Raw genomic sequence first — 23,047 nt, forward strand, 5'->3', positions numbered from 1 at the left:
GGCACGCCACGGTGACCTACTAGGTTCTATGATGCCGTCTTTCAAGAGCTGAGTCGTTTCGTCCGCAATGAATTGCATGTCCGCGCGGGAGTAGCGTCTCGATTTTACCGCGACAGGGGTACAGTCGGAGGTTAGATTGGGGAACAGCGAAAGTGGACGGACGTCCATTTGCGCTAGGGCGCACACCGTTAGCGCGTCGTCCGCCCCCACAACAAGAGTGTCAGGCCCACCGAACTCCATTACCAGACGTCCATGCAGCTTAAGAAAATCGTGTCCTAGCAGAATATCAGCACATAATGCGGGTAAAACCATAAGGTGTACATCAGGGAAAACCCGTCCCTTTAGCACTAGTTTCAATCGGCATTCCCCTTTTGTGCTAAGCCGGAGTCCCTGGGATGCCATGAAGATCCGTCGTGTAGACCGCCCGATCCGCCATCCATGCCTGAGCACAAGTCGCTGGTCGATAAAACTATCCGTAGATCCGGTGTCCACCAAGGCCTGAACACAATGGCCCTCAACCATAAGGGGAATAAGGGCTTGAGCCAGGCCAGACGAGGCAGCTGGGAGCGGGACTGAGCCCCCCGAATGGGTCGGACCAGCCTCGCGGGTGGATCCTACACCAGCAGCAGTTTTGCGATCGTGGCCGGAGTCTGCGTTGACCATGGGGAATCCATTATCGTCATCAGAGGGCTTTCCCCAGCATTCCGGTGTTTCGCGATTCAAAATCCGATGAGAAAAGGCCTCAGTAGTATTTGACATCGCCTTTTGACACTCCTGGCAGATAAAGGCTTCCGTTGTAGCCGAAATCGCCTTTTTCGTTTGGTCGCTTTGACAAAAGGCTTCCGTAGTATTCGAAATCGCCTTTTTCGTTTGGTCGCTTTGACAACAGGCTTCCGTAGTAGTATTCGAAATCGCCTTTTTCGTTTGGTCGCTTTGACAAAAGGCTTCCGTAGTATTCGAAAGCTGTTTCTTCCCTTGCGTGGCTCGAGGTTTGGCCAAGGACGCGGCCTTTGTCCCCGATGGAGAATGAGACGGTGGTGGCTTTCCGGTGGCGCCAGTCAAGGTTGTCTGAGCGCCCAGCGGGCCGCAGCGAGGGGCCCTCCCCTTCGAAGACGGGTAAGGCGCTGGGCTCGTGGGTTCTGCTACAAGCCCGTTCAAGGTTGCCGCGCCTGCGCGACCGCGGCTGCGCGGGTCGAAGGGCCGTGAGCCGCGTGCCGATTTCTTGCACACTTTCGCGTAATGTCCCTTTAGCGAGCACAAATGGCAAATAGCGTCACGTGCCGGACACACGACTCGGGCATGACGAGGCCCTCCACAAAAAAAACATGCGGCCCCGCGCAAGGCCTTGGGTCTGCTGGTCGTAACGGCAGCTGTCAGGGTAGGGTCATCCTCCGGAGCATCCCGGAGTTCAGCAGGCGGATCCACGTCCTCGTCAGTGGTCCTCTCCGGCCGGGCGTGTAGTGAGGTGCCCGCCAAAAGGCGCGTGCGATCATAGGCGTTCGATTGCATCCGTGCTTCAGTATACACCGTCGCTTGCTCAACCGCCGTAGCGAAGGTCAGGTCGGTCTTCTCCAAGAGTTTGAGACGTAGTTCCTGAGAGGAGACCCCTGCTATGAAGGCATCTAAAAGTCGATCATCTTTAGCCTGCTCGGGAGTCCGTGGCTGGGCGCTGTCCAGCATGAGCTGCCGGAGCTCCTGGGCGTAATGATCCATAGGCTCGTTGGGTTGCTGCCGTCGCGTCTGCAGCAAATAACGCGCATACACAGGGCTTTTTTCTTTTATATAAAGCCGCTTGAGCTCCGCGACGGTAAGATCATACGTCGTGCATTGAGCGACCGAGTGGTAGACCCGGTAGTCGATTTTTGAGTGTAATATTGCCAGCTTCGCGGCAGGCGTCGGAGCGGTATCAGGCTCATTAAAGAGATGCTCCAGTTGCTTGAGCCAGTGCTTGAGTTGCAAGCCTCCGTCCGTGGCTTGTGGGTCGGCGCTGAAAATGGACACCGTCAACGTCTTGTTGCCAGCCATGTCAGCAGATCATAAATGCAATTAAGTGTTGTGGAAAACCACTCAGGTCCGCACAACTTTTAGTCCAACGGTTTGGTTTAATTGCATTTAGATCATCACATCATTCCTGTAAGTAGAAATACACAATAAGCATACGATGCGACATCTCATAAAGCCATTCATATCAGTCAATGCAAGCAAGCTAGATATTCTATAAAGGCGTACCATTAACGAGGCTACCGATGTAACATGTCACAAGGGAGAAGTCTCGGAGCACTGACACAGCAACGGGTCTTATAGTCACGCCCCTAGTGGGGACAACAATGACAGCGAGCAGCGAGCATCCCCACCCGGGTTCAGTACGGATACGATTTCACTACAGGTACCATCAGGTTCGTACAATATAACTCACTGTGCTCCAAGTGAGCAAAAAGAAGAAGATTCCCAATGTCTCTAATCCCGGCTTCAAGCCAAAGTTGATTCCGGCTTCAAGCCAAAGTCGATCCGCTCCAGCGATCGTCAGAACAATGTCCAATCGAGACCAGAATCCCGTTGGGTTGGCAGTTACAGTCCTGCTGCCAGAGCTGTGCAAAGGTGCCCTCAAGGCGACTGGGAAATCCAAAGGCGCCCTCCAGGCGACTGGGAAATCACACCCTCGGGTATGGTCGTTTCACAGCTCCAAATCGGCGAACTGCAGATTTACCTTCAAAATCCATGTTACCCACACACACACCAGATCAACGTCTGAATGCAGCGAAAATGGTCGAAGCGAGATGAATCCTTGAGCGAAGCGCAAGTCCTGCGCGAGTCAAAATGGCCGACGGCCCGTTCTCGAGGCATAACGGCACTCTGATGATTCTCTCCGGAATCAACCACAAAACCTGTCACGCAGGTTGATCTGTCACAGCGATAACAACGCTGTCGCAGGAATCCCCTTCCTGGGAAACCCAAAGTTCACTCGTGACTCTCGCTCGCCAATCGTTCGCTCCAGCCCTCGAAGCAACTCGGCTTTCTTCTCCGACTCATTCACTCCGCCTTCTCTAATCCTCTTCCTCTTCGTCGTCGTCCGGTTCCGGTTTCATTTAACTCTAACTTTTTCACCTTTTGAAAACAGTTCATAAACAATAAACCTTTTGAAAACAATAATAGTACATGGAATTAAAAATGTTTACAGTGGATGAAAACCACAACAACAGAAGTGACGAATCCGTAACAGTATACAGTTTTATTCCATGAAAGATATACCTTACTTACATCATCTCCCTTTGCTCCTTGCTTTCCTTTCTGTCCCAGCAAACCAGGAAGGCCCTGTCTCATTGACAGACAGACAAGATTCACTAATTACTCTCGTGCCACAACAAGCACACAGGCAGCAGACAATGGTATCATGGTGGTGTGTGACAAATGAATGGAAGAAACCAATTAATCATAAAACAAGAGGGTGATAAAGTTATTGCAAAAATGATATCATTATAAAATGACGTTTTATCTTTTTCCATTGATTATAATCAGTCTATCCTTATGCAACCGTTTATGGGGCATTTTCAAAATGTTAGCTTGACTGTACTGACTCGGTGGACTGAGCATGCACTGAGCATATAAAGGAGAACAATGAGTTCCGGGTAGACACAGTAGAGGATAAAACAGTCAGAAGATGAAGCAAATTTCAACGTAAATGACTATTTGCAATCAGTAAATGAAAAATGTCAGAAAGGCATTTACCTGTGGCCCAATTGGACCGGGTTCACCATGAGTTCCTTGTGGGCCGAAATCTCCCTGAAACATTTCAAAGAGATAAAAGTTAATCAAAATGCAAATGTAATCCTTGTGTTGTGTTCGTGATTGTTACCAAATCGCCATTTGTGTTTTTCTTATTCATTTTTGCAAAAGGAAAATAAACAGGACTTGTAGTCAGCGATCTATTATATAATGTGAACTGTGGTGTCTGTCCGTGCGTTCGTCTGTCTCCCGTTTATGGCGGCCGCTTCCTGCACTGTGTTTGAAAAGCTCCACATGCAGGCAAAGCTCAACATTAAACCAGAAGAAGAGCATGATACCAAACGAGATAGGTTTTAAACGCATAATTATACAACATGGAATTGCTTTGTTTAACAGTGCATTAAGATACGACCTGAGGATTATCACAAAGTTGAATAATCCATGTCAGTGTTGTTAATAACAGTAGCCTATACTGAAACAAAGGTTTCAGTGCAAGATAACCATTTAATTAAAGAAAAAAACCGCCATTTAGCACTTTGACTGAAAAAACAAGGAGAAGACGACATAAAATGTCAGCAATTTTGGAGATAAGGGTGCCACGTGGTTTTAGCAATTTTGCTGTACGGAGATAAGGGTGCCAGTCAGCCATCCTTGTTCGGATTACAAAAACAAAATCTTCTGCATTTGTATACACTCATGTATTGCCTTTGTGCCAAGTTTGAACAAAATTGGTCTATACATCTTGGAGATATGGTTCCGGATGCACGCACGCACGACAGATGGACGACACCCAATCCATAATTCCCTGTTTGGGATTAAGTCCAACTTCAAAGAAGTTTCATAACGTTTTGTACAACTTCATAACGTTTCATAATGTATTTCAAAGAAGTTCAAAGTAAACTTTAATTTAATCATCGATGTAATCAATGACGCAATTCGCGTTAGAGCGTCTGTCCGAGTCAAGGATGTTGGTGTTTCAAATCCCGGCTAAGTCATGAGTTATATCAATTAGTGTGTTGCTTCCTTGCTCAGTATTAGGAAAGGATCGGTCATGGATACATATATATATATATACATTGTTACGGTTTTCAGAACCGTCACTTGTAAATAATAATCCCTTGTAAATAATTCCCTGTAAATATTCCCATTTGGCAAAGGTCAAAGGTCGCACCCTAGTTAGTCCATATTGCAACACGTAGGACACCATAGGAACCTTTCAGTTATTTCATTAGTATGTGTTTCAGGTAAGGCTCTGTTCCCAATAGTTTGACTCTGCATTGCATTAATCAAATAACATAGGCCCCTTTTCAATCCCGTTCATTTTGCGGGGGAGAGTGCCGCAGCCGCCGCAGCGCTCGCTCCAAACGCCATTAACCATGCGGTCAGAGCGGAGAAAAAGGGGGAGGAGTTATCAGAGCGAGGCGTAGCCCTGTTAAGGGCGGAGTCGGTGAGCCCTCGCGACCAACCAGGGCCGAGGCGAGCTCACCGGTGGGTGTGTCCTAAAAGCACGCGGCTTGATACGCGAGCGCGTAATATAAGCGCTCGCGTGGGACTACTTAGGGAGTCGTGGAGTCAGTGTCAGAGTCAGCGTCGGAGTCTGAGAGTCGGAGTCTGTGAGTCTGCCGAGTCTGAGAGTCTGCCGGGGAGAGTGGCACCATTGGAGAGTCACGAGGCACGAGACACGATTCCTCCGATTCACGGACGCAATTCCTCCCCGATATATGAACCCCCCCCTCCCCCCCCCCCCCGTATGTAAGGTCTGCTCGCGCCGACAATGCCAACCGCGCTGCCTACCGGGTTTCGCCGCGGAACCGAGGTGGAGCGTGGACCGGAGTGGAGCGTGAACCGGGGCCGGAGCCAACGCTGGCCCATCTGCTTGGACCTTCTTTCCTGCTATTCCCCTTTCATGTAAGTCTGTTTGTGTTGGCCTGGGCGTGTTAATTAAGACTGTATAAGGTTGCCCTGTGTCTGCTTCTTCTTCTTCCCTTGTACATGCCCTTCTTTCGTTTCCTCTTCGGGTTTTTGTACGTAATTAATAAATCTCTGTTCTTCCTACCTTTTGGTTTCCTCTCCATCCGATCGTTTTAGTGATTTCTCAATTGAATATACGTGGCACGATTAGAACCGCTCAGAATCGGGTTAGTCTTCTTGTTAATGGCTCGGGCTTCGGATTGCTAAACCGCTCAGCAATTTCCATCTTGTCCGCGGTCCGAGCAGGAGTTATCTCCCTGCTTCACGGCCAGGGGTAGCACTCAGGTATTTGGGACTTTATTGACCAATCACCCTGGCTACTCCCGACCAGAAGAAGCGTTATAACTTCTACGGTTGGGGGAACGGCCAGCTTAAAAGACAATGGGGATTAACCCCCCCTTGGTAAGGGGAGCGCCGACCCCCAAATCCGCAACAATTGGTGTCGAGGAGTGGGATTTGGGCCCGAACCAAATTTTTTATATTGTGGAAAAAATTTGGTCAAAAATTAGGAGCGCCAAAATTTTTATTAAAACCCAAATTAAGGTCGTGCCATGGATAATCAAGGTGATCGGATGCCGATAGGGGAGAATGAGGAAGTAGAATCGACCCAGGACCCCAGGGAAGAGGTGGGAGTAATGGAGGAGGAGGATAATGAAGGTGTGGTAGAGGGGGTTGCAGGCACACAAAATGGCGGTGCCTGGCACATGGCCGCGGCAGCCGAGCCCACGGTGCCAATGGACTGGGGCCTATTTATGGTGCAAATGAGGGCCTTTATGGTCAAGACGGGTGAAGACATGGCAAAGAATAGTAGGCAGATGGAAAATAAAATGGATGCTCAGAGTAATAAATTTGGGGGATTAGAGAACCAAATTGGGGGATTAAGGAAAGAAATGGGAGAAATGAGGGCTAATAGTGAGGGAATGGAAAATATAATGGGGGAGCAATTGGGAAGCCAAATTGGGGAATTGCGAAATGACATGGGAAGCCAAATTGGGGGCCTAGAGGTCAAATTGGGAGGATTAGGGGGCGAATTGGAGGACGTAAATGGCCAAGCCAAATAAATTAATGAGGGGTTGGTGAGGGACAAAGCCAGGTATGAGACGAGGGAAGTTGAGAGGGAGGTTAACCGCAGGTTGGGCGAGGGGGTCGCATTTGTACGCGACGAGGTAGCGCGACTTGAGGAGCGCGGGAGAAGCGACGTTGAGCAAGGCACAGCCGGGTGGACCGAGATAGAAATCGCGACTCGGGGTGTGAAAAACCCAACCGCCGCCGAATTGGACAGGGCAAATTCACATGCAGCGGCGGAAAAAGAAAAAGAATTAATTGAAATGGAAAAAGAAATTAAAGAATTAATTATAGTGGAAATTGGGGCGGAAGAGACGGACTTAGAAAAGCACTCGCGGGAGGAAGGAATGGAATATACTCAAAGTCTGGATTCGCATCATGATGCTGTACTTATTGACCCCAATGAAAGTTTGCAGGTGTTGGAGCGAGGAAGAAGAATCCCAAAGGTGACTCGGGCTATATATGGGGCTAAGAGATTTTGTGGGAAAGTGTTTAGCGCAAAAAGAATTTTCGCGCGGTTGGGATCGAGACGGCACCCGGGCATTCGTGGAAGGCCCCTTGTGAGTGGTGTGAGAGAAAATGGCGCGCGTGGGCGAATGGTGCCAGAGGAAGAGTGTGATACCGGGTGCGAGGGAGAATGCACGACAGAGTGTGATAGTGGGAGTGATTGTAACATGGAGAGTGAGTTGGTTGTGGCGAGTGAGAAAGAATGCACACCTGGAATAGTTGAGCGTGTGCGAGAATGCACACCTGAGTTGGTGGTGGAGCATGTGATTGGGTGTGCGACAAGGGATTGCACATCCGGGGGTAGGTGTGCGCTGAGTGGGTGGATGCAGAAGTGCACACCCGGGAGCGTTGCGGAGGACGTAACGGGGGAGAGGTGTGTAACAGAGAAGTGGTGTGTAACAGAGAGTGCGGTGATAGAGTGCAGGGAATGTATGGGTTGTATGGGAGGCATTGAAGCGCCACGTTCGGTGAATAAGAGGAAGAACGCATGGTGTGAGCATGCAATGGGAGCATCGACGTTGACCGGGGCAGCGGTTAGGCCGATGTATAGCCGACGCGAGCTCTCGGGGCGTGGTGTTCGTTGTGTGCAGCGGGAGCCGGCGGGGATCGTGGCGGCGGCGCTCCTCCATGGAGTGCTGTGCACGATTCGGGCCGTGTTCCGCCCTGTATGGTCGGGGCCGCGTCGTAGCGGCGAGCGGCACGATTTCGGGGGAGAAAGGCCAGGTCGGACCTGCGCCCCCTAGCGGGGGGCGGTGTTCCAACCAGGTGAGGTTGGGTCATCGGGCCGGAGACCGAAAGGCTCCGCGCTGGGATGGACCGTGGAATCTCGGTTCGACGAAACCTCCTCCCCAGAATCGATCCCGGACGGACCCAACCTACAGTAGACCAACCATCCGCACAGATAGCCGGCTTTTCGAAGTCGAGCTATGAAAAGGTATTCCCGCACCGAGGCTCGTAGCATAGTGGACGATTGATGGTAGCAGTGATAGTGATGGCGAATGGTAGGTTTACCATTCGCCTCACATTTTTTTGGGCACATGAACTATAGTTTTATGGGGTGGCTGTACAAACCAGCCCGGGAGGGTTAGGTTAATGAATAGGAATCTAGAAAATGACCAAAGGTAACTGTAGATTTAAGTAGTGACATTGATACCTGTAGAGGGGACGTAGAGAGATTAGATGGATTATAACGACGAGGGATGTGCATTAGTGTAAGGGATGACTGGGGAAGCACTAAGTTAGTGGGAAAACCAGGTAGTCAGATGATGCTGTGTGTATGAGCTTTAAGTTTTGGATGAAATGAGGAATTGAGAGGCAATGCTCGTGAATGCTGTGTGTGTGTGTAGAAGGTGTATTGAGCAGAGTATTGTGAAAGGTGTGATTGTGCATTGGGTGAATGGCTTGCAAGGTGTGCAAGGTATGGAGAGCAGGTGTATGGAGAATGGTTGTGTGGAAGCAATGGTGTGTGGAGTGAGTGGAGTGTGGAATGAGTAGTGTGGAGTGGATGGTGCGAAAGGGTGAGTGGGGGAAGGATGGAACCCCTTCACGAATACCCGGGCAGGGTAGTTTAAAGTTAGGTAGAGGGAGTAGGTAAATTGTGGTTGGATATTGGCATCTGTGGTGCGAGAGTAGCAGAGTACTGCTTGAGGGGTGCATTAGTGACATGAAATTGGCTGGGCGTGTGGCCTGTTAGTGAGAACTAGCCGAAACCCGTGGAACATCCACGGAAGGGAGGATGTGGTGTATGGATAGAGTGTACCATTATGGATGGCATAGGGGATTTGCTTGTCCGAGTAAGAGTTAGGAAGACAGATGAGAATGAAGAGTGCGTATATGAACAACGATCGCCGACACCAGCACAAATGCATGCTCTGGATTGTCCACTCAGTGGACGGCTTGCTTTCGCCTTCGCCTGTCCAATCAGCGGACGGCTTGCTTCGCCTTCGCCTGTCCAATCAGCGGACGGCTTGCTTCGCCTTCGCTCAGCAGACGCCAATACGATGGCGTCGTAAGATGGCGTCGTATCGGCAGTTAATCGGATGCTTTTGGGCCCCAACGTCGGCTAATTCAGATTTTTCGAGTTTGGCTGTACGTGATAAACAAAGAGCGCGGTTCGTAGATCGTAAATCCATTAGTGCCGTGGGCATCGGGTCACTGGGTGCGGCGTAAAAGGGATAACAAAGTCGAGTCCTTATGCTATTATTATATAGATTATTAATAAAGGCCTCAAGACCTATTCAACTTGAATTAAAAAATGCGACATTTCGGCTATTCAAGAACACATTTGTAACCTGTCAATCAAAAAGGAAAATGTTTTGTTGATCGTCTTCTCAACAAAACGTGTCGACAAAACCAAAGGAATATTCAGGATTTTCACAAAATCACGACAACTTGAAAGATACGCCAAAAACCTGAGGTGAATTCCGGTGATGCAGTCATCTTCTTCATCTGCTCCTCATTTTCTTCATGTGAAAATGAATCGATTTAAAATTCCATAGAACTGTGTCGTTTATGTATATTTTTATTTTATTACATTCACGTATTTTCACATTCTTGACTTCGTGGAGCTTCAATCTTTTGTGGTTCAAAAAAATAAAATAAAGATGGATTCTTCTTCATCACATCGCATCGCATTCTCTTCCTGTGAAACTGTTTCATAGAACTGTGTCGTTTATGTATATTTTTATTTTATTACATTCACGTAGTTTCACATTCTTGACTTCGTGGAGCTTCAATCTTTTGTGGTTCAAAAAAATAAAATAAAGATGGATTCTTCTTCATCGCATCGCATTCTCTTCCTGTGAAACTGTTTCTCCATTTAACGTTTCCAAAACAAAACTTCAAAAACTTCTTCACTTCGATTCGAAAAAACTTCAAACTTCAAAAAACGTTTCCAAAACGTCACTCCATTTAACTTTATTAAAATGACGATAAAGACGTTTCCTTATATATCCTAATTTAAAATGTTCAAGGGAATAAAAAGACCATTTGGTTCACACCACCCATGATCACACCACTCGACTGTCCAATCAGCGGACGGCTCGCATCGCCTTCGCCCAGCAGACGCCAATACGATGGCGTCGTAAGATGGCGTCGTATCGGCCGTTAATCGGATGCTTTTGGGCCCCAACGTCGGCTAATTCAGATTTTTTGAGTGTGGCTGTATGTGATAAACAAAGAGCGCGGTTCTTAGATGGTAAATCCATTAGTGCCGTGGGCATCGGGTCACTGGGTGCGGCGTAAAAGGGATAACAAAGTCGAGTCCTTACGGTATTATTATATAGACTAGCCGAAACCCGTGGAACATCCACGGAAGGGAGGATGTGGTGTATGGATAGAGTGTACCATTATGGATGGCATAGGGGATTTGCTTGTCCGAGTAAGAGTTAGGAAGAAAGATGAGAATGAAGAGTGCGTATATGAACAACGATCACCGGCACAAATGCATGCTCTGGATTGTCCACAAAGTGGACGGCTTGCTGTCGCCTTCGACTGTCCAATCAGATGAGACAGCTGGCTTAACGTCCTCTGATGCGACGTCACACCTGCGAGGTATGAGGAGGCGGGAACCGAATCCAAAACAGAAGCTAAAGTAAAGACCATCGGAGATCTCCTGCGGCAGCGTTTCTAACCGATGTGGTAAAGTACAGTACGTACAGTAAAGGACATTCTCATTGATCCGTTGATTAACTATAACTGACCTGCGCCACCCTGCTGTAGCTTGACATGTTAGCAGGTACTCTGACCTTTTTCACAACTTCAAATGGCGTTTCATAAAATCCTGCTGTGACTCGACATGCGCCGCACCATAAGCATTGGCTCATAAAACCCTACACTGCTACAGAGGATTATACTACCACCGGAAGCCGGCACTTGGTTGTCCACAGAGGGAGGGAAGAAACACACCATGTGGAATGAAAAACAAAATGCTTTAAAATATTCAAGAAAGAAACATTGTTTTTCATTTAATATTCCGTAAGTATTTATTGTACGACTAACGATTGTCAAAATAGGAACCTGCTTTGGGCAATCGCACACTATACCGTCGAGGCCGCTTTTACAGAATAAGAAGGAAATAATTAAATTAATGCTTTCCTATTTACATCGTTGAGTCAATACGTCAAAAAATCATTTTTTAAACCTGTAATCACTGGTTGTAGGGAATGCAGATTTGACGATCAGCTGATTTATGTGTGTGTGTGGGTGTGTATTTTAGACTTGGACAATATAAGAAGGAAAATTGCTTTGCAATACATGCCCATTTGCAAGTTTCAGATCAATATCAGTAAGCAGTAAGCACGGCCCATTATTTAATGACACCACCCGACTGTCCAATCAGCGGATGGCTCGCATCGCCTTCGCCCAGCAGACGCCAATACGATGGCGTCGAAAGATGGCGTCGTATCGGCCGTTAATCGGATGCTTTTGGGCCCCAAAGTCGACTAATTCAGATTTTTCGAGTCTGGCTGTACGTGATAAACAAAGAGCGTGGTTCGTAGATCGTAAATCCATTAGTGCCGTGGGCATCGGGTCACTGGGTGCGGCATAAAAGGGATAACAAAGTCGAGTCCTTACGGTATTATTATATAGATGGTTGGTTGGGCACTGCGCCACTGTTAGTCTGTCGGCCAGGTGAGGCCGCAGGTAGGCTCTGGGAGCCAGTTAGTGTTCAATGGGGCCTGAGGATCCGGAGGACGGACCCGGGTAGCCCGACGCCAGAGAGGGCGGTAGGGGGTGAGAGAGCCAGAGGGCCTTCCCCAGGTAGGTTAGGGTGAGGAGCAGGTAAGCTCGGGAGGCAACTGCAGTGGCGGAGGTGCGCAGGTAAGTAGACCTGCTAGGGGAGCCACACGACCCAGCCCTGAAATTGTGCGAGGGCACCGGGAGTAGAATCGGGGGAGTGAGACCCCAAATTGGTGAGCGCCACGCCGCCACAGTATGTTCAATGGGAATTGGTTTTTAGAACCGCATAGGGTAAGATGGCCAATGGTTTGGAAGGGAAAGACCCCGGGTAGAGTAAAGAGAGTTAAAGTCATTTAGAAGGTAGTTTAGGATTGAAAATCTCTTCGCACCATCTACAATCTACATCCACTCACCAAGGTGAAATAACTCCACACCATGATTTTGCAAATGTTTGGAATGTGAGACGCATCTCGACGTGGGGTGACATTGTTTATATTCCATCTCTTCCTCCTTAGGAGGGATTGATGACCAATTTGGATTAGGGGAGATATGGGAGACAAGACGTTAGAGACGAAATCTGTGAAGTTGTAAATTGTGTAAGCACGAGGTAGGGGCAAGGGTAGATTAGGTGACGGGGGGGGGGGGGGCGTACGGTAGGGACGAGCTTTCTCGGCTCGCTCTCCTGCGCACCTAACCTTGCATTACCTTGTGTTGATGTGTACCCTTGCGCCCTTGCACCCTGCTAACCCTGCTTTGTCTTCCTTCCCCACTCATGGACCATGGTCTTTGTGTGCCGAGGGGAAGGTGTGCAGGTGTCGCAGTTGTGCGCCCGCACCCTCGCTGCTTGCCTGCCTGGACTGGTACACCACCTATGGACCACACGTTCTGTGACCGAGCCCACCTTATGGACCACACGCTTGTGGCCTAGCACCATGTATGGACCCCACGTTTTGGGGCCTGGCACCTCTGCTGGAAGCGGGCCTTTGCTGCCAGCATCTTGCTTGCGGACCACGGTCGAGGTGGCACCTATGCCATGCGGGTGGACCACCTTAGTTGGCCCCTGCTGGCCGTAATTAAAAAAAGGTGGATGCAAGTTGTGCCCTTTTTATTTATCAAATAGGCAGCAAGCAGGAAGACGCCAAGAAACATCGGCCCAGCAGCCATTGGCCCAGCTGAGAAGACGCCAGTTATTTTTGAAAAAATGTATGACTGTGCTTATGGTGGTGCTTATTGGTGCTTTTCATGCATGGTGGTGCTTTTTGTGTTATTTTTTTAGTGCACCTTAACATCTGATTGTGCATTTCTGTGCATGTGGGTATGGTGTATCGTTACAGTGCAGTGCATGACCTTTCCTCTTTTCAAACGTTCTGCTTTCGTCTTCCCAAAAGACTGGTCCTGTGTGTAGTTTGTAAATAATCAAAATAGTGTCTTTGTAAATAATGCTCCCCACCGGCTTTATGTGTAGTTTGAAAATTAATTCCGCAATTCGGTTAGTCTGTGGGCGTGAGTCTGCCAGGTAAAATGCAACGCAGCAGGCGGGACATATCTAGTTTTAAAAATGTTGCACTCAGGGTGAGGTTAATACGAGAGGGTAACTACACCTAAGTGTCACACATAATGGTAAAAGATATCCCTTGTGGAACGGCCCGGGACGGGCCTGGAGAAAGGGAGGGTGCTGTGTTACGGTTTTCAGAACCGTCACTTGTAAATAATAATCCCTTGTAAATAATTCCCTGTAAATATTCCCATTTGGCAAAGGTCAAAGGTCGCACCCTAGTTAGTCCATATTGCAACACGTAGGACACCATAGGAACCTTTCAGTTATTTCATTAGTATGTGTTTCAGGTAAGGCTCTGTTCCCAATAGTTTGACTGCGTTGCATTAATCAAATAACATAGGCCCCTTTTCAATCCCGTTCATTTTGCGGGGGAGAGTGCCGCAGCCGCCGCAGCGCTCGCTCCAAACGCCATTAACCATGCGGTCAGAGCGGAGAAAAAGGGGGAGGAGTTATCGGAGCGAGGCGTAGCCCTGTTAAGGGCGGAGTTGGTGAGCCCTCGCGACCAACCAGGGCCGAGGCGAGCTCACCGGTGGGTGTGTCCGAAAAGCACGTGGCTTGATACGCGAGCGCGTAATATAAGCGCTCGCGTGGGACTACTTAGGGAGTCGGGGAGTCAGCGTCGGAGTCTGTGAGTCTGCCGAGTCTGAGTCAGAGAGTCTGCCGAGTCTGCCGGGGAGAGTGGCACCATTGGAGAGTCACGAGGCACGAGACATGATTCCTCCGATTCACGGACGCAATTCCTCCCGGATATATGAACCCCTCCGCATGTAAGGTCCGCTCGCGCCGACAATGCCAACCGCGCTGCCTGCCGGGTTTCACCGCGGAACCGGAGCCTAAACCGAGGTGGAGCGTGGACCGGAGTGGAGCGTGAACCGGGGCCGGAGCCAACGCTGGCCCATCTGCTTGGACCTTTCTTCCTGCTATTCCCCTTTCGTGTAAGTCTGTTTGTGTTGTCCTGGGCGTGTTAATTAAGACTGTATAAGGTTGCCCTGTGTCTGCTTCTTCTTCTTCCTTTGTACAATGCCCTTCTTTTGTTTCCTCTTTCGGTTTTTGTACGTAATTAATAAATCTCTGTTCTTCCTACCTTTTGGTTTCCTCTCCATCCGATCGTTTTAGTGATTTCTCAATTGAATATACATGGCACGATTAGAACCGCTCAGAATCGGTTTAGTCTTCTTGTTAATGGCTCGGGCTTCGGATTGCTAAACCGCTCAGCAATTTCCATCTCGTCCACGGTCTGAGCAGGAGTTATCTCCCTGCTTCACGGCCAGGGGTAGCACTCAGGAATTTGGGACTTTATTGACCAATCACCCTGGCTACTCCCGACTGGAAGGAGCGTTATAACTTCTAGAGTTGGGGGAATGGCCAGCTTAAAAGACAAGGGGATTAACCCCCCCTTAGTAAGGGGAGCGCCGACCCCCGGATCCGCAACAATATATATATATATATATGTATATCTATATATATATTGTTGCGGTTGTGCCATAAAGGCAAACTCCCTATAGTTAAATTGCACGACAACATGTAGCCTGCATTAGTTAGTTATGTTTTATTGAATGTAGAGATTAGCCCTTTCCCATTGTATAGTAAAAAAAAAAAGACCAAATATGCGTTGAGTTAGGCAGGATGTCAAACCCTTGTTGGTTAAGGGAAGCCATAACACCAGATGTGCAGAAAGGCGTGGCCAAAAGCACGGCCCATGTGACCAATGGCGAGCCGGGAACCCGTCGCCATGATGCGACAAGCCTCAGCCAATGGGAGGCTCTGGAACATTTTGAGGGGTGTTGGCGGATCTGCTAAAAGCCCATGCGGATCGCAATTTCATTATCTTTTGCCTGGGATTTCGTCACGTTGCCGACCTCCTGCTCTGTTCTCCCTTTGCCTTGTGGACGACACGATTCTCTTGCTTTTGGGACTTCACGGAGGACACACCTGGATTCTCTTGCTTTTTGGACTTCGCGAGGACACACCTGAGCTCTTGCCCTTTTCGCCACGCCCACGACGAGACCTCCCTTGCCTTTTCGTTCCTCCCACGACACGTGTTTGGCCTTTGTATTCTTGGTCGACACCCATCGCGTCTGCACCGATCTTTTGCGCCATCCGGCTGACCTGCAAGCATGGGCATTTCTACACGACTCACCTGCGCTGAAGTTCATCTACCTGTGCTAAGTTCGTCCGTGCCAACTTCGAGGCGGCGGTTCGTCCTGCGGACCTGACATCACGATCGAACTGCGAGCCGCGCACACACACCAGACCACGTCGTCACCAGCGAGGAATCCCAGCACGTACATCGGTACGCCCTTAACCAGAGTGTCTTTTGTCCCTGTGAGTGTGTGTCAGAGTGTGAAGGCGCCAGTGGGGTTTATTATGATAGGTAAGCATTGTTAAGGTGAATCTTCGTCTGTTTCTCTGTGCCTTCTAAATAAAAGGTTGTACATTTTGTTCTTACTTCCAACCTGTTCGGTACATCTTTTCTCCATTGGCCTAGCATCATCCGGGACCGAATTTGGCTAGACTCAGGTCCATAAATCTCGTGGGGTAACGCCGCTTTCCACACCGTGCAAAACCGCTCGGCACGCAATTGAATAAGGTGTGGTCTAGTGGTTAGTATTAGACGCTCTCACCACCGCGGCCCCTCGTACCTCCGGCCCCCGCAACAATATATCTATATATATATATATATATAGAGAGAGAGAGAGAGAGAGAGAGAGAGAGAGAGACGTGGGGGCTGGGGGGGGGGAGGGGGAGAGGCAGGGAGACAGAGGGGAGGGGGGGGGGGGACAGAGGGGCAGATGGGAGAAGAAGAGAGAGAGGGAGATGATTATGTTACCTTTCGTTACCTTTTGCATTACCAAACGTTACATCTCTCATGCCTCTCCACATTACCTTTCAAAATGATTTGGCCATTGTGTGACGGCACCATTGCCAATTCTTAAATTCCTGTCGCCATTGAGAGTCGCTTCAGCAGCACCCTTCTATCTTCTCAGCTCAGCAAAACATTCATGACTGGTTGTGGATGGACACCATTGCCCCCCCTTCCCTCCCCATGACTGGTTGTGGATGGACCCCATTGCCCCCCCATCCCTCCCCATGACTGGTTGTGGATGGACCCCATTTCCCCCCCCCCCCCACTCCCTCCCCATGACTGGTTGTGGATGGACACCATTGCCCCCCCCTTCCCTCCCCATGACTGGTTGTGGATGGACCCCATTGCCCACCATCCCTCCCCATGACTGGTTGTGGATGGACCCCATTTCCCCCCCCCCCCTCCCTCCCCATGACTGGTTGTGGATGGACCCATTTGACTCCCCCCTCCCTCCTTCCCCAAAGGTTTAAAGAACACTCACTGGTGGGCCTGGCTTGCCTTGGTCACCATCTGTACCTTGTGACCCATTGGGACCCTGCATTGACACACGCACATGAATGCAGACATTTGCCCCCCTCCATCGATCTAACCTAAACAATCACAGAATAATTTCGAGATGTTGACACTGACTCTGATTCCCTTGTTTGGAACAAATGATTATCGTGTGATGTAAGGTTCTTGATTGGAGACTAAAAAATTCAAACAGGCAATCCCTTCTACAATCCAATTGTACTGAATATAATAAGGTAATAACACGTTTAACTGTGTAAATGATAACGATGCAATCCTTTTGATCAGCTCCAGCGCTCTCAAGCAGCTGTGAGCCACCACTGTACCGGTTTTCCTGTGGGTCCTTTCATTCCTGGATCTCCATCGATTCCAGTATCTCCCTGTCAATGCGACAAGGCACTCATTTAGTCATCAGCTTAAATGAAATTAGAATTCAACTGGCAGAGTTACCCGGCGTTGCCCGGAAAATAGTCAGTCACGTGTGTGTCGTGGGCTTTTTATAGTCAGAAGAAGCCACGCCCCTTGGGCACGCCCCTAGTCTAAATCTGATGCGCCCATGTTTTTTGTCGTGAAAAGTTACCCTCCATGGACCCCGTCTTCCCTCTCTAAGTCAATTCCTCAGGCTGTCCATGAGGTACAACAGAACAACCACGTTCACAAATAGGGTTATATAAAAAGATGCTAAGCTGCATGAATTTTAAACAGCAAAAAGAAATGGAGCTGGCATATGTGACTTACTCAGCAGGTTTTGTTTCACGTCATTGCATTTTGATAAATTTACAATCGCCAGTGTTTGTAGATGTGGAAGGGAAGGACTCATATTAGTTAGGAATTGGAATTCTGTTACGTGCTCCTCCCCAAACCCCGGCCACGGTGTACCTCCGACTCTCCGAGCCCCGAGAGCAGTCACGGCAGAAAGATGTGTTATTCTGTTTGTCAAAGATCAATGGTGAAACCACACCAATTGTTACCAACAAACAAGTATTGTATTAAGATCACACAAGAATAACAGTACAAAAAACAATAGTTTTTATTTTTATTTTTATTTTTTATACAAGATCGAGGCTCGTGAAAGAGCGAACATTAATCACACAGAAAGACAAACCGACACATAAAACATATAACATGGGGAGCGGTAGACAAGATGGGGCGAGAGGGGGAGGAACACAAACACAACATCTGAGAGCAGGGACATCGAGAGATCTGTGGGAGGGAGAGGGCTTTGGGGGGGGGGGGGCATGGGAAGGGGGGGGGGGGGGGTGGGAGAGGTATCAAACATATTTCAAACAAGGTGGATCTGGGGTGAATTAGTGGTGGTAGAAAAGATCAAGGTTCTGGATGGGGAAAGATAAGAGATGGTGGTGAACAGCTGTTTTAAAGACCTGGAGGGACGAGTGGGATTGAAGGGAGTGTGGGAGTTTGTTCCAGAGGCAGGAGAAAAGAGGAATGAAAGAGTGAAGGTGAGCAGAGAGCCGAGATTTCGGCAGTTTAACCATCAGAGGGTTGTTGGCAGATGTTGTGCGACCTGTAGGAATATTTGGGGGACAAAGCACAGAGAGAGCTGGGGGAGCAAGGCCGGAGAGGAGTCGGTCGAAGACAGAAAGACCACCTCCTGTTTGCGGTGAGTGAGTGAAAGGCCCTCGGAGATAGATTAATCACGGGAGATTCCAATGATTCTGAAAGCCTTGGTTTCAACAGCGTGAAGCCGAGCTAGGTGTGAGGCAGGAGCACCGGCCTAGAGGGGGGAGCAGTACTGCATTGAGCTGTGGATGAAAGCCTTGTATGTGGTGAGGAGCTCAGGTTTGCCGAGGAAGGACTTCGCACGATGGAGGATGCCCAGTCGGCGACTGGCTTTGGAGGCCAGCTTGGAAATGTGGTTTGCCCAAGAAAGATCATGGCAGATAGTGAGACCCAAAAGCTTGAGCGACAGAACTTCTTGGAGAGGATTGTTGAGAAAGTAGATGGGAGGGTTGTCCAGTCGATCTTTTCGGAGAGACATAGTAAGAGTGTGAGATTTGTCAGGATTGAAAGACATGTTCCACTTGTTTGACCAGTCTGTGATTTTGTCCAGGTCTTCAGAGAGTGAGGAGGCTGCAGACTGCCGATCTGAGGGAAGAGGAATGGAGCGGCAGAGAGTGGAGTCATCAGCAAAGAGATAGAGAGGATTTTCCAGAGAGTCCGAGAGATCATTGATAAAGACCAGAAAAAGCACAGGGCCCAGAATACTGCCTTGGGGAACTCCAGCCTGAACAGGAAGGGGAGATGAGAGAAATCCATTCAGGGCCACACGTTGTCTACGACCAGAGAGGAAGTCTGCAAGCCATGCATGGAGATTTCCATGGATACCATAGGAGGAGAGTTTGGTGAGCAGAGCTGGGTGCCAGACCGTATCGAAGGCATGTGATATGTCAAGGGAAACATCAGTTTCAATTGTAATCAATTGTACATTAAATATATCATTCCTATGATGGTACCATCAGTTTCATACAATATAACTCACTGTGCTCCAAGTGAGCGAAAAGAATATCCCCAATGAATATCCCCGGCTTCAAGCCAAAGTTGCTCGACGCTCCAGTGATCATCAGAACGATGTCGAATCGAGACCAGACTCCCGTTCGGTTGACAGTGACAGTCACGCTGCCAAAAATGCATAAAGGTGCCCTCAAGGCGACTGGGAAATCACCCCTTTGGATATGGACGTTCAACGGCTCCCTTTACGGCGAACCGCAAATTTCCACTCAAAATCCACGTTACACACACACACCAGCTTAACTTCTGGATGCGGTGAAATGGTTGAAGTGAGGCAAAGAGCCCAGAGTGATGCGAAATCAGGCGTGAGACAAAAACGGCCAACGGGCCTCTTCTCGAGGCGCAACTGCCCTCAAACAACGATTCTCTTCGGATAACAACTCTGTCGCAGGAATCCCTTTCCCGGGAAACCCGAAGTTCACTCTTGACCCTCGTTCGCCAACGTTTGCTCAAGACCTCAAAGCAGCTCGGCTTCTTGTCCGACTCACTCGCTCCGCCTCCTTTTCCTCTTCTTCCTCTTCATCTTCTTCCGGTTCCGGTTTCTTTTAAAACATTAACTTTTTTTACCTTTTGAAAATAGTAATCTCTATTTCACTTAAACGACAACAATAGTAGTACATGCAACCAAAAATGTTTACAATGGATGAGAACCACAACAACGGAAGTGATGAATCCGTAACAGTTACAAGGAGTCATATTAGTTAGGAATTAGGTTACAAGGAGTCATATTAGTTAGGAATTAGGTTACAAGGGCTCATATTATTGAGGAATTTGGTTACAAGGAGTCATATTAGTTAGGAATTTGGTTACAAGGGCTCATATTAGTGAGGAATTTGGTTACAAGGAGTCATATTAGTTAGGAATTTGGTTACAAGGGCTCATATTAGTTAGGAATTAGGTTACAAGGAGTCATATTAGTTAGGAATTTGGTTTCAAGGAGTCATATTAGTTAGGAACTTGGTTACAAGGAGTCATATTAGTTTGGAATTTGGTTACAAGGAGTCATATTAGTGAGGAATTTGGTTACAAGGAGTCATATTAGTTATGAATTTGGTTTCAGGGACTCATATTAGTTAGGAATTGGTTTCAAGGAGTCATATTAGTTTGGAATTTAGTTTCAAGGACACATTAGTTAGGAATTGGTTTCAAGGAGTCATATTAGTTCGGATCTTGGTTACAAGGAGTCATATTAGTTAGGAATTTGGTTTCAAGGAGTCATATTCGTTAAGAATTTGGTTACAAGGACTCATATTAGTTAGGAATCTGGTTTCAAGGAGTCATATTAGTTAGGAATTTGGTTTCAAGGAGTCATATTTCCGAGGAATTTAGTTACAAGGACTCATATTAGTCAGATATTTGGTTAAAAGGACTCATATTAGTAAGGAATTTGGTTACAGTACTCATATTATTTAAGAATTAGGTTACAAGGACACATATTAGAAAGGAATTAGGTTACAAGGAATCATATTAGTGATGAATTTGGTTTCAGGGACTCATATTAGTGAGGAATTTGGTTTCAAGGGCTCATATTTGTTTTGACTTTGGTTTCAAGGAGTCATATTAGTTAGGAATTTAGGTACAACGACTCATATTAGTTAGGAATTTAGGTACAACGACTCATATTAGTGAGGAATTTGGTTTCAAGGGCTCATATTAGTTATGAATTTGGTTTCAAGGAGTCATATTAGTGAGGAATTTGGTTACAAGGACTCATATTAGTGAGGAATTTGGATTGAAGGACTCATATTAGTGAGGAATTTGGTTACAAGGAGTCATATTATTGAGGAATTTGGTTACAAGGACTCATATTAGTTAGGAATTTGGTTACAAGGACTCATATTAGTGAGGAATTTGGTTACAAGGACTCATATTAGTGAGGAATTTGGTTACAAGGACTCATATTAGTGAGGAATTTGGTTACAAGGACTCATATTAGTTAGGAATTTGGTTACAAGGACTCATATTAGTTAGGAATTTGGTTACAAGGACTCATATTAGTTAGGAATTTGGTTACAAGGACTCATATTAGTGAGGAATTTGGTTACAAGGACTCATATTAGTGAGGAATTTGGTTACAAGGACTCATATTAGTGAGGAATTTGGTTACAAGGACTCATATTAGTTAGGAATTTGGTTACAAGGACTCATATTAGTTAGGAATTTGGTTTGAAGGACTCATATTAGTGAGGAATTTGGTTACAAGGACTCATATTAGTTAGGAATTTGGTTACAAAGACTCATATTAGTGAGGAATTTGGTTACAAGTACTCATATTAGTTAGGAATTTGGTTACAAGGACTCATATTAGTTAGGAATTTGGTTAAAATGACTCATATTAGTGAGGAATTTGGTTACAAGGACTCATATTAGTTTGGAATTTGGTTACAAAGACTCATATTAGTTAGGAATTTGGTTAAAATGACTCATATTAGTGAGGAATTTGGTTACAAGGACTAATATTAGTTAGGAATTTGGTTACAAAGACTCATATTAATGAGGAATTTGGTTAAAATGACTCATATTAGTGAGGAATTTGGTTACAAGGACTCATATTAGTGAGGAATTTGGTTACAAGGACTCATATTAGTTAGGAATTTGGTTTGAAGGACTCATATTAGTGAGGCATTTGGTTACAAGGACTCATATTAGTTAGGAATTTGGTTACAAAGACTCATATTAGTTAGGAATTTGGTTACAAGGATTCATATTAGTTATGAATTTGGTTACAATGACTCATATTAGTGAGGAATTTGGTTTGAAGGACTCATATTAGTTAGGAATTTGGTTTGAAGGACTCATATTAGTGAGGAATTTGGTTACAAGGACTCATATTAGTTAGGAATTTGGTTACAAAGACTCATATTAGTTAGGAATTTGGTTAAAATGACTCATATTAGTGAGGAATTTGGTTACAAGGACCCATATTAGTAAGGAATTGGGTTACAAAGACTCATATTAGTGAGGAATTTGGTTAAAATGACTCATATTAGTGAGGAATTTGGTTACAAGGACTCATATTAGTGAGGAATTTGGTTACAAGGACTCATATTAGTTAGGAATTTGGTTTGAAGGACTCATATTAGTGAGGAATTTGGTTACAAGGACTCATATTAGTTAGGAATTTGGTTACAAAGACTCATATTAGTTAGGAATTTGGTTACAAGGATTCATATTAGTTATGAATTTGGTTACAATGACTCATATTAGTGAGGAATTTGGTTAAAAGGATTCATATTAGTGAGGAATTTGGTTACAAGGACTCATATAAGTTAGGAATTTGGTTTGAAGGACTCATTAGTGAGGAATTTGGTTACAAGGACTCATATTAGTTAGGAATTTGGTTACAAAGACTCATATTAGTTAGGAATTTGGTTACAAGGACTCATATTAGTGAGGAATTTGGTTACAAGGACTCATATTAGTGAGGAATTTGGTTAAAATGACTCATATTAGTGAGGAATTTGGTTATAAGGACTCATATTAGTTAGGAATTTGGTTACAAAGACTCATATTAGTTAGGAATTTGGTTAAAATGACTCATATAAGTGAGGAATTTGGTTACAAGGACCCATATTAGTAAGGAATTGGGTTACAAAGGCTCATATTAGTGAGGAGTTTGGTTAAAATGACTCATATTA

The 23,047-nt window shown here is 46.8% G+C and overlaps 1 protein-coding gene across 1 annotated transcript in view; it reads right to left on the reverse strand.

The window, feature by feature from the left end:
• Nucleotides 1-17,323, reverse strand: part of LOC137438366 (uncharacterized) — a 45,700-nt gene extending 28,377 nt beyond the window's left edge. The window contains exons 1-5 of the mRNA XM_078767015.1: nucleotides 17,207-17,323; nucleotides 16,852-16,905; nucleotides 3,727-3,780; nucleotides 3,259-3,312; nucleotides 3,035-3,105 (exon numbers count right to left, since the gene is read on the reverse strand). Of these exons, the coding sequence (XP_078623141.1) occupies nucleotides 3,035-3,105; nucleotides 3,259-3,312; nucleotides 3,727-3,780; nucleotides 16,852-16,905; nucleotides 17,207-17,230 (257 nt within the window). The 5' untranslated portion in view covers nucleotides 17,231-17,323. The remainder of the gene's footprint in view (nucleotides 1-3,034; nucleotides 3,106-3,258; nucleotides 3,313-3,726; nucleotides 3,781-16,851; nucleotides 16,906-17,206) is intronic.
• Nucleotides 17,324-23,047: the final 5,724 nt, after the last annotated feature.

This window comes from Myxine glutinosa, chromosome 13 (assembly GCF_964187855.1).
Source record: "Myxine glutinosa chromosome 13, kmMyxGlut1.1, whole genome shotgun sequence".
Lineage (NCBI taxonomy): Eukaryota > Metazoa > Chordata > Myxini > Myxiniformes > Myxinidae > Myxine > Myxine glutinosa.